Raw genomic sequence first — 16958 nt, 5'->3', positions numbered from 1 at the left:
AATAATTCTGCACATCCTCAAAGAGAGGAACTAGGAGCAATGAGTGGAAGTTGAGTATCGACTTAGGCTTAAAATAAAGAAAAACCACCTAACCAGTTAAGCTATTCTGAAATGGAAAGTCCTGTTTGATGGGTTAGAGAAGGGTTTTGTGTATAGCTATGAGTTGGACAAAATGCCTCTGAGGTCTTTTCCCACTTAGATTCCATGATGTGTATTTTGAAAAGTAAAGCAAGAATCTGAAATCTCCCAGCTGTCATGAGGAATGTGGATATTCTACATTAAATCAGACCTTCTCAAAACACTGCTCCATGCAAAGGCTTGAACATATCCGAAGTGACACCCAAAACAAATTATGCAATAATTCTGGTGGTAGTCTTTGGAGAAGATAGCTTGGTGGTAAATGAAAAAGGTTTTTCATATGCTTAGGTTGTCATGGTTTGACTTTTTTTATATTGAGTCCACCATACTTCCCAAGCAAAACATTCTTCCAATTGTGTTTGCTACAAGTCTATACCATCTTCCCAAATATTCCCATTACAGCAGGATGAAGAATTTATTTAGTTATTCTAGCCATGTAGCCAAGGAATAGAAACAAATAGAACTTAAACAAAAGGATAAATAATTTTTCTCATGAACAAAGAAGGGAAAAATAAGAAAGTCTGGGGAGAATGAAATACAAGTGGGATTGTAGATAAAACAATAAAAAGAATCAGATATATAAACAGGAATGTGTGCTTTCAAGATCTCAGTTATTTCCCTGAATTGACTCATATAACACTACCTACCTTCCCCATCCCCCACCAATTGAAGTAAGTAGCTAAAATGTTTGTTTTCTAGTCAGTGCTTTTTTAGATACTCAGATGAATGGCACAATGAGTTTCATCATAGTAAATGATTGCTGATAGTAATTCTTGGAAGTAGAGAAACTAATAAACTAATATATTAAGTGAGAATTTGTTTAAGAAATACAGGAACAAATCCAAGACATATTCATTTAAAGATAGGCTGCCAAGTGGCGATGCTTTCTTTTATGATGACAGCATCTAATTCCTCCCTCTTTCCTTCCAAAAGAACACACTATATAGTATTAGCACTTAGAATATTTATAAAGGGCAAAATTCAAAACTTTCATGGATCCTCTCCTTCCCCCCCTACAAAAAATTATTCTACTGTTCCCTAATATAGAAAAGCACTTCAGCGAGGATTATTGAAGGCATGTAAAGACATATGTCTACATTAAACCCAACTGGTTCAAACCAGGTAATGAATATGTCATTTTTCCTGCTTTGACTCTTATATCCCCTTCTTTGGACACACACACACACACACACACACGCACGCACGCACGCATGCACGCACGCACGCACATGTTATTTTTTTATCCGTATGCATGTAGCCAAAATAATGTTGAAAAATTAAGAGTGGAATAATCCTAACAGAACAACATTACTCATCAGTTGATATTACTATAATCTGAGCCATGGAGACACAAATCAAGTGGTACATCAGGGTGTTTCACCTTGGTTACATAAAGTCACAGTCAGGGCACTTCTGGAAGGAAGTTCTGCAAGTCCCAGGTCTGAGCACAGGCAGATTTCCTACCAGGCTGACACAGGAAGTCATTCCTGTTGCTCACCTGTGGGAGTTCCTGTTTTGAGACAAGGGGGTGGTGAGTTGACATCCAATTCCAGGGAGTGATGTCATCTTGGCCAGTATGCTAGGGGGGATGATGATCTTGGTGACCTATTCCCCAACCTCGAGTGTTGTTACAACCCCTCAGATGACATTCAGGTCACAAGAAGGAGGGGGCAGAGGAGAGGGGAAAAAAAGGTAGTGGAATAACTGAAAAAGAAAAAAATGCTTCCAGATTTCCTTTGTTGCACTAAAATATTTTCCTTTTCCATTTCAGTTTGGTGAGTGGACCTGGTCACTGGCAGATGGAAGCTGTGCAGATGCACTTGAGATGGGGGGAAAGCTGTTAATAGAACTCAAAAATACAAGCAATTTAAAAGCATACATGCAGAATACTGTGATGATTTCAGGTGGCTGAAGGTTCTGCCTGTCCTTTGTTTTTCAGACAAAGCTTTTTGAACCTTAAAAGTCTGCAAATATAAGGTTTAGAAAATAACTCCACTATACTCCATTTATCCTCACAATAGGAAAACAGGTTGATATGCTTGAGGAGCAATCATATCAACAAACAAACACAAAATATTACAAATATTGGGGATGTGTTAGTATTCATACTCTTCATACAGATCAGCAGGGCAAGTCTATTGGTAATAAAATAGCAATGTTATCCAGTTCAACTTGGATGATTAGATTTTTCAGGTTCTAAACATACCAAGCTATAAACTAAGATACAGTAGGGCAGTGGTGTTAAACTCAAATAGGTGACTGAGTTGACTCGACCAGGCATAAGGGTCCCTGAAGGCCACATATTGATCTAGAAGACCACATATTAACACGTAGTTCTCTTCTACTGTGTTTTTATTTATTTTGTTAAATATTTCCCAATTACATTAAAAAAAAAACAAAAAAAAAAAAAACCTTTACCGGCCATTTCAGAATCAGTACTATGTATTCATTCAAAGGTAGAAAGAGTAGCAAGGGCTAGGCAATAGGGATGAACACAGGTAGGAAGTGTCTGAGGCCAAAACTGAATCCAGGACCTCTGGCCGGGCTCTCAATCCACTCTACTTTGCTTCCCCCATCCCAATTACATTTTAATATGGTTCAGCAGCAATGGCGAGTGTTACAGACCACAATGGCAATGGCCACATGTTTGATGACTACAGTAAAGTAGAAGGATGACTGTAAGTAAAAAAAGATATAGTAATTGATTTCAGAAAAAAAAAAAAAGGCTTTCCGAGGAGATAGATAAGGATGATTTTTTTAAGTTGAAAATAACATTCTCCCAAGGAGAAATGTGTAGAAGCCTTATTAATACAGGAAAATAACTGTTTACAAAATAATAAAAAAGATTTACGTTTTTATCAATACATTTATTTAGCATGATTTCTTTGTCCTTCTTAAGGTGATACAATTTGAGGAAATAAATCACTCTATTCCCTTTTTCGTGATGATGTCTTGTAACACAAATCACTAATCTGAGAAGGTGGGGATAGTTGAAGGGAGATAAGAGCATATGCATATCAATTGGAAATTGTCAGTGTCAACAGACAAAGCACAAAGCAAAGTTGAGAACATCCAGGACTGTTGTTTGGGGTTGGAGGACTGGGGGGAAGAGTTTCCTTATGTGAGTTTCCCAAGGTGTGAAACAATACACAACCACTTCAATATATATTCAAACAGTGCTGGAAAGAGTTCATGAGAATATACATTTTCTTTTTTTTTTCTTACTTTTTAAACTTTACATATGACATTATGCATAAAGCACTTCTTGCATCTTATTCAGCAATAACATTAAATTGTTTAATCATTTCCACCAGTTGTAGCTGAAAGAAAATGGTGTTAACTGACACTTAAAGGCTGTCCTTACACATGGCACCCAGTTCTATGCTTCCAATAATGCACCAGAAGTACATCTTTAAGTGCATTCCTTTTTCTGTTGAGTATATAATTTCTCCACAACATGCACACTCAGAAGTGCGCACAAGCACAAACACACACAAACAGACTTAGTAGAGACCACACCTTGGTGAATGGTTTACATACAACAGACTGTTGTTTTAGAAATCAACTAATACCCTATTTAATCAGTAATTCGAATTAAATTGTTCTCTTTTGGCATTTTTCTTTCCCCATTTCCTTTAAATGTCTTTGTCCAAGTGATTTGGTGCGCTATAAATTCCTGCAAGTCAGCATTGCCAGAGCCACTTGTCACTGAGAGGACCAGAGCTTGTTCAGATGACCCCTAGGATGCTTTCATCTCATTAGTTCTGCCCAATCCACAGGGGTGAAAAATGGATGAGACTTGATGTCTTCAACACCAGCAACTCCAGCACCAAGACGTTCCACAGGGTTGAACTGCAAGAGCTAGAAAAGCAGGATTCAATTAATAAGAGAGGTATAATTTGCAAAAAAAGCTTAGGAAAGGTAGGAGGGTCTAAGCCTACCCTCAGGGAGAGCTATGCTTTAAGAACTAACTGACCACAATAACATGAAAAATAGTAGTTCAGTCAAATAGCTCCCTGCCAAGGTGGGGGATAGGATTTATCCTGCTAGTGTGTCACTCTGCTTCTCTCAAATGCATTTAGTAAAACTAGGTAAGGTTGTTAGGAAAATCAGTTACTGTGATAACTTCTGTAGATACACATTAGAAATCCTTGTGGCTTTCAGATCCCTAATGCACCATTTGTTTTCCTAAGGCAGAAATGTAGATCATGGTTTCTCTATGACTAGAAATAGTTAAAATAATTTTGGGGGATAGCTGACCCATTGGACAAAATCTAGTCTAATAAATCTCTGGAAATAAATCATGCCCCTCAGTCACTGGGGCAATTTGCTTTGTTTTGCAACTTCTGCTTGGGGCTGTCATGACTGGTGAATGAGTACAAACTCACCTTAGGCCTATAGAATAGATATATCTGATCAGACTATAATTCACATCCCATCTAGCAGTCTGCATGGGCCATTTTGCTATCTGCCTTGCAGCAGGCCCCACTTCTCCTTACCTGGAACTCTACCTTCTAGATCAGACCTCCAGAAATCATGCTCTCAGGCTCAGCTTTAGAACCTCTGCCCTAAGGCTAAATGTCTTGACTGGGAGGTAAGTAAAAGTGATAATTCACCTACTCTAACCAACCTCAGACTGGAATATATTTCACATCCTATCCAGCCATCCACATAGGTCATTTTGACATTTCGCCTTGCTGTTACACTTGTAACCTTCCACCCTCTCCTACCATTACTGCTTTCCAACTCAGGCTTTGGAAACAGTAATCAACTCAGGGCTACCATAGCTTCTGGTAAGGAAATGTCTGTTGCCTACTTTATGGATTGACCTTCCGTCCCTGTGGCTCCCCAGATCAAAATGCCTTTAAGTGGCTATCACTCTCCTCTATGTGCTATCTCTCTCTTTTGAATGTAAGCTCCTTGAGGGCAGAGGGAGAAGGAGCTGTATCACTTTTTAATTTTTGTTCCTAATGCCTGACACAGTACCTGGCATACAAGCATGTACATTTTTATTAATGGTAAATAATAGGTATTAATAATGATGCATATAAGTAATGTAAAGTATTTATAACAAATTAATAATAATCGTTAGGTTGTCATATTATAGAAGTGCAACATGGGAAAAGTAAAAAGATATGCATGTAGTATTTCAGGCTGGTATGTTCTAGAGTTGCTATGCATCAGTGGAAGAATGGAAGAAATCACAAAATCTTTCAATATAATGTTCACAGAGTAGAAATATGTCCAGTATAACTTCATACATATAATAGAGACTATATTTCTTGCATTCTCAATTGGTGGGGGAGAAGTGGAAAAAGGGAAAGAATCTAGAACTGAAAATAATTTTTTTTTAAATATTCATAGGGTAATGGCAGATATGGGTTAATTATATCACAACAAGTGTCCTAAACTCTCAAATCTCTCCTCAAAAATTATCACGTCCTGTGAAAATTTAATGATTTACTAGACACTGGCCAGGAACATCTCACACTGCTCCCAATCTGCTAAACCTCACCCCTGAGTAATCATAAGTTCATAAATTTAGAGTCCAAAGGGGCTTCTAGAAGTCACCTAGTCCAATCTCTTCATTTTATAAATGGAGAAACCAAGGTCTGAGGGATTTAATGACTCACCCCTGGTCACATAGGTAGTATATGGAAGAGGAAGCCAGTGTTCTTTTCATTGTGGCACAAAGCTTCCTTAGAGAAAGCTTATCTTCTGATTTCCCCACTATGACTTTGGAGCTAATTTGATTACAACCCTTAGAAATTTATATGGGGCAACACTATGGCTTTATTAAGCAATTTTTCAAAGCCTTTCTTCTTCCTTTCCTTACACCAGAACACAATGTCCTATACTTGCTGTAGAACAGATGATCTAGGTTTCTATCTCTTCCTAATAAATGGAGGCTACTTAAAAGGAATTCCCTCAACTCCCTTCCTCGAACCATAAACATTCCCTGACATCATCATCCCTTTCCTTTCTTCCTTTCTATGGTAACAAAGGCTCATCTGTCTGCTTTGATCCCATCTCCTCCTGCCTCTTTAGGACCTTGCTTATAGCTATCACTACCTTTTTCTCATGCATTTTTCTGTGTCTGTCTTTCTACTTGTTCCTTCTTACCTGCTTTCAAATATGCTCAGGTATCCCCCATCCTATAAAAAGAATCTCTTTTTGACCCTCCTACCCTAGTTTGATACTACCCCATTTCCCTCCTAAATTTGAAAAAGTTCTCTACAACAAATGCTTCCATTTTCTCCAGTCTTTGCTCAATTCCTTGCAAATCAACTTTAGCCTCATCAATCCATTAAAATAATTCTTTCAAAGAAAGATCACCAACATCCTTCTAATCTCCTAACCCAATGCCCTTTTTTCAGTCTTCATCCTATGTAACCTTACTGTAGCATTTGAAACTGTTGATCATCCCTTCTCTTCTGGATAAGTCTCTTTCTCAGTATCAAAGATACACCTTTGAAGTGCTAGGTAAGTGGATAGAGCACTGGGCTTAGAGTTGAGAGGACCTGGGTTCATATATGATCTCAGATACTTCCTAGGTATGTGACTCAACCCCAGTCACTCAGCCCTTGCCACTCTTCTGTCTGTACTGATATTTAGGCAGAAGGTAAGGACTAATAAAATTTTATAAAGAAATATATTCCCAGTTCTGTCCCTCTTCTCTAATTATTCTCTCTTTTATTGACTCCTTATCTGCTTCTTGATCCCTTAAAGTGAACCTCAAAGATCAGTCTTTGTCTTCTTCCCTTTCTACATTATATCCCTTTATAATGATTCATTTGTGGCTTTAATTATAACTGCTCAAAAGAGCTGTTCCTTCAGCCCTAGATATTCTTCTTTGTTCCAGATTCACATATCCAACTGACTAGAGAACATAATCTAAAGCTAGATCATCAGCACCTCAAAATCTTGTGTCTCCAAAATCAAGTTTATTCTTTATTCTCCTAAATGTACTCCTTAACCTAATTTCATTTTTTCTCTCACCAGTCCCAAATACTTGAGAACATGAGGGATGACTCACTCTTCTCTCTCCCTCACTTAAATCAGTCACCAAGTTCTATTCATTCTACTTCCACAATCTCTCTCCATCTGTTGGCTTCTCACTTGTCATTCCTTCACTTCTCTCCTGTCTCTGCTCCTGCAATTTTCCTAGCTCCAGTAACCTTCTCACACTGGAAAAGCCTTAAATCCTTGCATTCATCACTTCTGTTGGCAAGTTTCTCTCAAAACCTCCATTTTGAGGAAAGGCCCAGGTTGGTCTCATGCTCCTTCCTTCACTCTTCTCCCAGCTTTAGTCCTGACTCATCCCCTCACTTTTTAGCTCCCTTTACATGTTGTCTTCTCTCACTAGGATGAAAGCTCCTCGTGGAAATGAAATATTTGTAAAAAGCAGTGCCTAGTATACAATGAAGATTAAGTTTCTTTCCCTCTTTCCTTAAGGGCCAAGACTATCTTTCTTTTTATTTTCCCCCATTTTTCTTTATTATTACCCAGAGCTTAGCAGAGTTATTGGCACATAAAAAAAAATCTTACTAAAGTCTGCTGACATAACTATTCCCATTGCCACCAAACTAGTACAGGTCCTAATCACCCACCTTGCTTGACTATTTCATTAATCCCCAATAGGTCTTCCCATCTCCACACACTCCATCTTCTAATTTATATGAGGGCAGGAAGTACATCTTACCTAAACACTATCTCCCCTAGCACTAAGAATGGTGTATAAACATAGTAGGCTTATAATAAGTGTCTAATGAGTTAAGGTAAATACTCTAGTCACAATTTGCTCCAAGAATTTTTATAAGGAAGAGCAATAAAAATTGTTTTGACAAATACTGAATTTCATCCAGACTTAGAAGAAAGCTATTGAAAAGGTGTTAAAAAACCTTCAAAATGATACTTTTCTTACTATAAGAACATCCAAAATACATTCCATTTATTTTCCAAATTAGACTACTCATTCCCACTGATTTCAATATTATAGAAGGCATCAGGCATCTTAACACAAAGCTAACACTGCAAACACACTGATAAGGACTTGTTATACTGTTAAATTACATTTCTGACTATGAAATTAAACTCTCAAGCAACAGAAAACTGAAAAATATAAATAGTTTGTTTTTTGGAGTAATTGTTTCTATCACCTCTCTACAGGACGATGTCTCCAAACATTATGATCCAAATAAGACTCATAGCTTGACTCTTACTAAGTGAAGTCACTTCAGGGAGTGGAGTGATTCTGTATATTTGTTAGTACAAGCTGACACTGCCAAAGAATACTTATTTATACAGCACATCCAGATTCTTCCAACAGAGATTCTCTCAAGAGAGATCGTGTTAAGTAACAAGCCCTATCTCTTAAGAATATTTGTCAGTTAGAGGCTGATCTAAGGCAGATTAAAGCTATTTTCTTCTGAAGTGTGTAAACAATATTCATTAAAGAATGAGAGTATGGAAGAAATTTATTTTCCAGTGGTATGCTTCACATACATCTTTTGTCTTCAGCAGCAGCAGCAACACTAGAATTTATATAGCAGCTTAATCATATCTTCTCATCTGATCCTCACAACAACCATGGGAAGGAGGTGCTATTATTATCCCCAATTTACAGATGAGGAAACAGAGGCAAAAGGAAATAACTTGTCGAGGGTCACACAACTAGGATGTTTACAAGGCATAATTTGAACTCAGATCTTCCCAACTGCAAGTCCAGAACTTTATCCACTGAGCCACCTACTTGCCTCAAAGGTTCTATAGCATAACTTAAACTAAATACAAACTTAAGTATACAATCTTACACACTGGGAAATTCTAAAACAATAATTTCTGTTTTTCAGAAATGGATAAAAAAAAGGCGTTAACATTAACATGTTCATATCATATTAATGACAATTACTTTATTGGCCAAACTTGATTGGTTATGCATGCCAGATGTTTTCCAGGAAAAAGGTTCCAAGAAAATTATCATTGGAAGCTGAGTACCACAAGAATCAAATGGGTGCAATTTTCCAAAAAGCAGAAAAATCACATTCCTCCAAACTATCCTATGAATTTTTTTTATGAATTCTGCAATCTATGAGAAAGTTGGAAAGGAGAGTCAAAATGATAAGTTGCCAATCATGTCAATAAACTCCTTTCCCATTTCCCGAAGTTTCCTCAACATGAGTGGTAGTTTCCTTGAGTAGGCAAATTAAAAAACTGATTTACTAGTTTATTGGCCTGATCTTCCAAAGTGTATCTATATTTAGTGGTATATTAACAAGTCCAGTCACAGATCCCTGGGGTACTCCACAGGATATCACCTCCCAAGCAGACATCAGCCTATCAAAGATTATATTTTGGGTCCAGCCATTCAAATAACTCTAAATAGGCTTAATGATACTACCATCTAGCATATATCTTTCCATCTTTTCAAAAAAAAGTAGCATGACAGACTTTGTCAAAGACTCAACTAAAAGCTCCCTTATTCTTTTATTACAATAAATGACTCGATTTTTTAAACTACTAGACAAAGAAGTTATGAAAAACTCTGGATAGCTTCATCTCACACTTTCTAATCAGATCTTTGCATTTACTTCTTTCAAAGTTTGCAAAGGAATCCTCTTTCTTATTTCCCTTCAAAAAGTAGTTCTTTGTCTTTTTAAAGTGACTGCTCCTTTTCTATTTTTCATATTAGCATAAGGTCCCAAGAACTGATAGATTCTTCTGATCTCACGCAACTACAATGAATGGGAAGTGGTGCAGAAAGCCGGATATAAAACACTAATAGCAACCCTCAAGATTTTCCTCAGCAAGGCAAGTCAATTAGAGACAAAAATATATACATTGACGATTTGATTTTTTGGTCACTTCATGAAATCATTGATAATTCCATTGGGAGTTAACTAAGGTTCAGATAGCGATGTCCAACTCTGCCTATGAGGGATTGAATATCAATGATCTACTTCATGCCATCTGACACTAATTTCTTGGAGACAACAGTGAAAGAAACTGAAAGGAATTATCTAACTAGATTAGAATCTCCATTTGCACTGAGAAGTCAGTACAGAAAGTGGACATTATTTTGGACCAAACATCAGGAGATCTGAGTTCAACACTAGCTCTTCCAATCTCTGCATGACCTGGAACAAGTCACTTAAGTTCTCTGAGCCTACGTGTCTTCAAAGGTAAAAGGGGCTGGACGGGATGACTTCTAAGATCCCTTTCTAACTCTAAATCTTGTAGGTCTTGTCTATAAATTCTACAAATTGCCACAATGCTCTAAAAAAGAATTAAAAGTCAAAAGCTAGTCACTGATATACTTCCACAAAATGTAAAAGCTATAAGAAAGCAACTTCTGACATGCCTAGAGCTAATAAGCAATCCAAAAAGAGTTCACAAATATTTATTAAATACCTACATTGTACAAGAGTTCACACTAGAGAATGGGAATAGAAAAACACAACAGGACTTAACCTTCAAGAACTTACATTCTCTTGAGGAACCCTAGAATTAACCAAACATCTTTTAGGAAATATAACCCTAAAGTTATATATGTAAGCTATGCATAATTATATTTATTATTATTAATATATCAGCATGTGTACATTTAGATATGTATATACACATATACATATGTATCTATAGCCATACACAATCTGTATATTGATGTATGCACTTATACAAGCATAGTTGTTTGTCACAAATGTGCATATAAACATACACATACACATGTGTGTGTATACAGGTGTCCCAAAGTTGCACTAAAATTCTCAGAACAATATACATGTTTAAGTAATGACAAATAATCTGCAAGTTTTTTCTGCCTTTCTCCATCTTTACCAGCGTCCTATAACAGCAGGAACTTAAAGCAGAAGAGCACGAATGTGAGAGTTTACATTTGAAATTCTTGCTAAATTTATTTTAGGGTCCAGGGGGCTATGGGATGATGCTAATTTGCATAGTTGGTATACTTGGTCACATAAGTTGATTAAATTACCTGTTGAATGAGTGACCGGGCCTCTTCGGAGACACACTCTGGCAGGTTCAAAGCAGTGTGAGTATTTATCCCTGCAGGATGGCACTCAGCCAGACTCTGAAACAGTCAATCAGGGACACTTAATATCGCACACAACATCGTCATCTATGACAGCAGACACATTAAAGGAATGCACTACAATCTCTATGACATCCCCCAAGTAGTTCAGTTATAGGAATATGGCTGAAGAGAGCTTCTAACTTTGAAATTTGTGCAAAGGAAGGGCAGTCTTCTGGAACAGGCAAATCCAGTGCTACTTTTACACTTTACTATTAAAAATTCTCCTCACAATACTTCCTTGTCACTATTTAAAACTAATATTAGGTTTCTAATCTCCCATCTCTTCTTTAGCTTTATCAGTATGGGCAGATAATAATAATGACAATGATAATGATAATAGTTAACATTTATATAACACTTACTATGTGTCAGGCTAAGCACTTTGCAATTATTATCTCGTTTGATCCTCACAACAACCCTGGGAGGGATGTGCTATTATTAATCCCATTTTAGAAATGAATAAACTGAGGCAAATAAAGGTTAAGTGGCTTGTCCAGAGTCAAATAGCTAGTAAATGTCAGAGGCTGCATTTGAACTCAATTCTTCCTGGCTCCAGTCCTACCATACACTAATCATGGAACCACTTTGCTGTCTAGGTTCACAGAAGAGATGTTTACACAAAAACTACACAGGGCATGCTTAAGAATGCCTAATTTTTAAAATCTGATTTAATTGAATGCTATAATATATATTATACTACAATATATCATGTAATATAATATAAAATATAATAATATATAACATTCTACTTAATTGAATACTATATTCCTCATTTAGAAAGATGCACAACTACTTGACAAAAGGCAAAGCTGCCTTCTTTCCAAAGGGCATGATATATACCAGTGATGGCAATCGCTTTTTAGAGATCAATTGCCCAAACTGCAACCATCACACGCATATGAGCCTCCCTCTTACCCCAGACAGGGGAGGGAAGAAGTGCTCCCATTGGGCTGCTGAGCAAAGGGACAGGTGATGTGAAAAATGTCCTCAGGCATGGTGGAGAGGGGGAGGAGAGCAGCCCTCTCCCACATGCATTTCCATAGGTTCCCAATACAGATATGTAGCATCTCTTAAAATTCTATTTCCCATAAGCACCATGCTTAATAGTCATTGTTCTGAGTGTGTACACATCTAGCCTAAACATAAGCAGATAAAAAAACTAAGAAAAATTTTACTTATATAAAAATTTTCTAAATAAATCATTGCTTATAAATGTGAACATTACATGGTAATTTCTTAAAGATAAATATTTTATGATTTTTAAGTCATAATATTTAAAATGACTTATTTGTAAAATTCTAAAACATTATCACAATATACTATTTTAATACTTATAAGTGAATAACTAAATCATATAATTATGTACAATGGATAATTCAGGGAATTTTATTTAGCATTTGTTAATAATGTTTAACATAGAAAAGAATATTTCATTTCAGTGTACTAGGATATTATTATTACTGTATTCCATCTGATACAATTATTATTTTTAATTTTGGAGCTCCAATTCATTTGGGTCTTAGGAAAATATAATATTTCTCTATTTGCTCCTAATACAATGGCTAAATCAAAACCAGATCTAAAATTGCCACCAAGGGCTAAAATTCCAGATCTTTTGAAATTAGGGCTGCACCTGGGTAAAATATGGTAAGTAACCTGAGTCACTCACTGCTTACCTTGCCAGTGAGAAGTTCAAAGAGGACAGCACCCAGACTCCACCAATCACAGGCTTCTGTTTCCTCGGTAATTGCTCCAACCTCTAAACACACAAAAAAGTTGGTATTAAAATTCCAAAGGTCAATTACACCTTCAAAATTAACATATATTTACAAGGTGACCTTTTAATGCTGAGAGAGCATATACTAAATACTACTAGGCTTTCAATTTTTCTGAAAGTTACTTATCCCTTTTGTCACCTACTGTGGCTGCATTATTTTTTGACGAGACATTTGTTCTTTAGTTGATGGAGGGACACCTTCAAGATGCTAGACTCAAAACAGTCGCATGAACATATAAGACTAGCACTCCAGTTTATTTTATAGTTTGGGGAAATTGTAGACAACTCTTAGTGAGGGGCTATTATTCAGCTTAGAGATCACTTAATCCCTTGTACTCTCAAAGTCTTCTGCAAGTTATTACTCATTAGCATTCTATGAGAGGTTAAGGAAATCCAATTAGAAAATTCAAGAAACATTTGATAAATACCTATTATATACAGGCCTCTGTGCTAGATACTGAGGTTAAATAAGACACTGTCCTTGTTCTCACAGAGCTTACAGTATTTTAGGGACTTGGGACATATACATATATATATATATATATATATATAACTGATTACAGTAGAAAACAAGGCATGGGAGGCAAATAAAATGTTAAATGAAGTCTGAAGGAGAAAAAGGTTATTACCAACTGTGTTATTAGGTAATACTTTATGAAGAAGGCTGAATTTTGAGATAGGCTTCAAAAATAGGAGTAAGTTAAGGAAAGCATGGGAAAGGGATATTTTAGGCACAGCAAATAATATAAGCAAGGAATTGGAGTAAGGAAAGTAAAGCACATGTATGAGCAATAGGATACAGCCTAGTATGCCTAAAATATGAAGGGCTTACAGGGTAATAGTTTAAGGTAAAGGGATGCTTAACCATGGAAGACCTGGAATGCCAGGCAAAAGCAGCGGGGACTATAGAAAAGTATTGTGATAATTAAAAATTCCAAGAAACTGGTTTATGCTCCTCTCGAAAATCAAAGACCATGAAGTCCCTTTAAGCAGTCCAAAAATACAATTTGAGAGTTCCTTATTTAATCCCTCCCTTGGACATCCCAAGACATCTCTAATTGGTGAAGAGATAGTCAGGAGATGCTCCAAATAAAACACTCAACTCTCCCCATCCCCCAGCGATGGTGAATCACTCACTTACATCTATCCCCAACTACTCGGGGGCAAAATCTAGTTCTATCCAGTCATAAGTGTTCCTCCACAATGATTCTTAATGAGTAGTCCAAGGACTAGTTGAGACTACATAAGGGACATTCAGCATAAAATGGTTCTAGTAGGGTAGATCTCACATCTCTCCCATAATCTCACTTTCCTATCTATTCTATGATGGGAGAAATTCTTTGGGTGGAACATAAAGGAATGTATACAGAGACAGAGACTGACTTGAGCTTCTAACTCTAAACCCAGATATAGAAATAATTTATTATCTATTAAAAATAAGCCTTTTCAGTCTTCTGGGACAAGTAGAAAAGACGGCTTAAAGTGAGAAGAGAGTGGAGACAGGAAGACTTGTTAGGATGCTATGCCAGCCAGTCAGAGCAGTAAAAAATACCCATACTAGATAACAATGGGAATAAAAAGGGGGAGGGAACAAATAAGAGAGAGAGATCATAGAGGCAAAATCAAAAAGGACTTAGTAACATATTGGATGTAAGAAATGGGAATAATCAAAAACTAAAAACAAAATAATCAAAATTACAGAAAGGGTAAGTTGGTATTGCCATTGATAGAAGCAATGAAGTCAGAAGGAGAAATAGGTTTTGAAGGAAAGATAAACTCAGCTTTTTATCATTATCAACACATGCACTCCATATACATTTACTTTATGTATTACATATAATGTGATTATTATATGCCATTATACAAAAGATGATGATGATGATGATGATGATGATGATGATGATGGACATAAAGAGTTTGGGGGATTAATGGGACATCCAGGAAGCAATGTCCTGCTGGCACTGAGAATCTGGAATTAGAAGTCTAGTCAATGCCAGATAGGTAGATTTGTCAGTCATCTTTGTCAGGGTAATAGTTGAAGTTTGGGGAGTAATTGAGGCTGCCAAGGAAGAATAAGAAAAGAAAAGGAGACCTAATGCCAGAACTTCAGGAATATACACTTGAAAGATGTAAGAAAGACTATGAGCCAATGAAAGATAGAGAAAGGATTGTTAAGAGTTAAAAAGGGAACCAGGAGAGTGTAAGGTCTCTGGAAAAAACATAAGAGAATATCAACCAAGTGAATAGTCAGCAAAGTCAAATACAATAGTCTCTTGTGTTTAACTGTGGTTGTGCTCCATTAGGGACTATCCCAAACTCAATTAAATCACACACATAATGATAATTCCCTCTTTTAAATAATCAAACATTTCTGGAAGAGCCCTAGAAGACCTCTGATTTTGTCAGAAAGAAGGAAAGGGAGAAAGGGAATATTCTCTAATCCTACAATACTTGAACGATCTCTCTTCCTCTACATGACTTTTCACAGATCTCTGAAAGTTACAGAGGCTTCTGGCATAATTTCTGCTTATTTCAGCAAATACTTCCACCAATTATTTCATATCGGTCACCTGGCCTTGATGACATGGATTTATCAAGGACAGCTAAATAATCCTAAATAGTCTCTTAGTATCTTCTTGCTTATTATGAAATCTCAATGCCCCATTGACTACTTTTTTGATGTTCTAAAGTTTGTTTTTATTGGTAGAAGAAAAGAGAAGAAAAGTAAGAATTGCACAGCTTTACTTTTTCTCTTTCCATTATTATCGACTCATCCATCCTAAAAAGGAAACGTTAATCCTACTCTTTTCTACAATATATCAAAATGGGGAAAAATTGTCCTTATGTTTCCTCATGAGCCCCAAAGCATTTCTGGCTTTAGAACTCTGATATCATTCTTGCAGGGCCATACCACATAAAAAATTCATTCTCTATTATCTCTTTTTACTTCCATCTCTACATTTTTGAAACCCAAGTTGCTTGATGAATTCTCTGTGCATCCACAGTAATCATTTAAACAATATGCCTATTTCCCCCTTCAGTGAAATTGTCTCTGTGTCTTTAGAATTTCATTCTTGAGAACTGTTGAAGCCTACTTAGGCTGATATCCCTTATAGATGTCAGTCCATTAGATCCTAATGTTCTTCTGAATCCTTTTAAATCTTGTCTTCTAAAATAAAAGGTATGTATTAGATTATGCTCAGCCTTTCTCTCCTGGTCTAGAACAAATCTAAGATGAAATGTCATTTCCCTTCATGGTTTCCATTATTTCTAAACCAGCAACCAGTTCTTCCTTGTTGGTTAGAATGAAATTCAAAATAGCAGTTCCTTTCATTGCTTTATTCTACTTTTTAATGGATGAAATCATTGATAAAGCAAGCCAAAAAACTATTAGCTGGCCTGCATTGGGCAGAGACAGCTCAAATAGATGTCTGGATAATGGAAGTACCCAATCATTCCTCTATCGTGCCTACAGTCCAGGTTTATGATTTATTTTCCAAACCCCTCACCTAATTCCTCTTTCTGTCCAGGTGGTGTGTAGTATGCTCCAATAACAATGTCACTTCTGTTTCCCAAATATATTTCTGTCTGTTCTCTTCCCCTTACTCAATTCTGGACCTAGTTTACTATCCATCTGCCATATCTCTGAGTTATATGTACTGATAGACAAGCTCTTTAGTTTGTTCATCCAACTGCACATAATAGTCTGGACAAGAGATATTCTCCATAACAGTTGATTTTTCTAGTGTAGAGAGTTAGGGTAAATCAATTAATTGATCAAGAAGCATTTATTTTTTAAAAAAGAAGCATTTATTAAGTATCAGGCACTGTCCTATACAAATGGGATTAAAAAAAACCTGCCCCCCAAAAGCTCATATTCTATTGTCAAAGACATGTGCACCTATAAATATCACCAAAATTTTAATACAAAATAATTTTTAGGGGAAGGCA

The 16958-nt window shown here is 36.4% G+C and overlaps 1 protein-coding gene across 1 annotated transcript in view; it reads right to left on the bottom strand.

Annotated features, from left to right (window-relative positions):
• Nucleotides 1–2995: 2995 nt before the first annotated feature.
• Nucleotides 2996–16958, bottom strand: part of RPS6KC1 (ribosomal protein S6 kinase C1) — a 203602-nt gene continuing 189639 nt past the window's right edge. The window contains exons 15-17 of the mRNA XM_044674955.1: nucleotides 12907–12989; nucleotides 11132–11227; nucleotides 2996–3999 (exon numbers count right to left, since the gene is read on the bottom strand). Of these exons, the coding sequence (XP_044530890.1) occupies nucleotides 3889–3999; nucleotides 11132–11227; nucleotides 12907–12989 (290 nt within the window). The 3' untranslated portion in view covers nucleotides 2996–3888. The remainder of the gene's footprint in view (nucleotides 4000–11131; nucleotides 11228–12906; nucleotides 12990–16958) is intronic.

The sequence above is a fragment of the Gracilinanus agilis genome, chromosome 4, assembly GCF_016433145.1.
Source record: "Gracilinanus agilis isolate LMUSP501 chromosome 4, AgileGrace, whole genome shotgun sequence".
NCBI classification, from domain to species: Eukaryota; Metazoa; Chordata; class Mammalia; order Didelphimorphia; family Didelphidae; genus Gracilinanus; species Gracilinanus agilis.
This window is presented reverse-complemented; position numbering and strand designations above follow the sequence as displayed.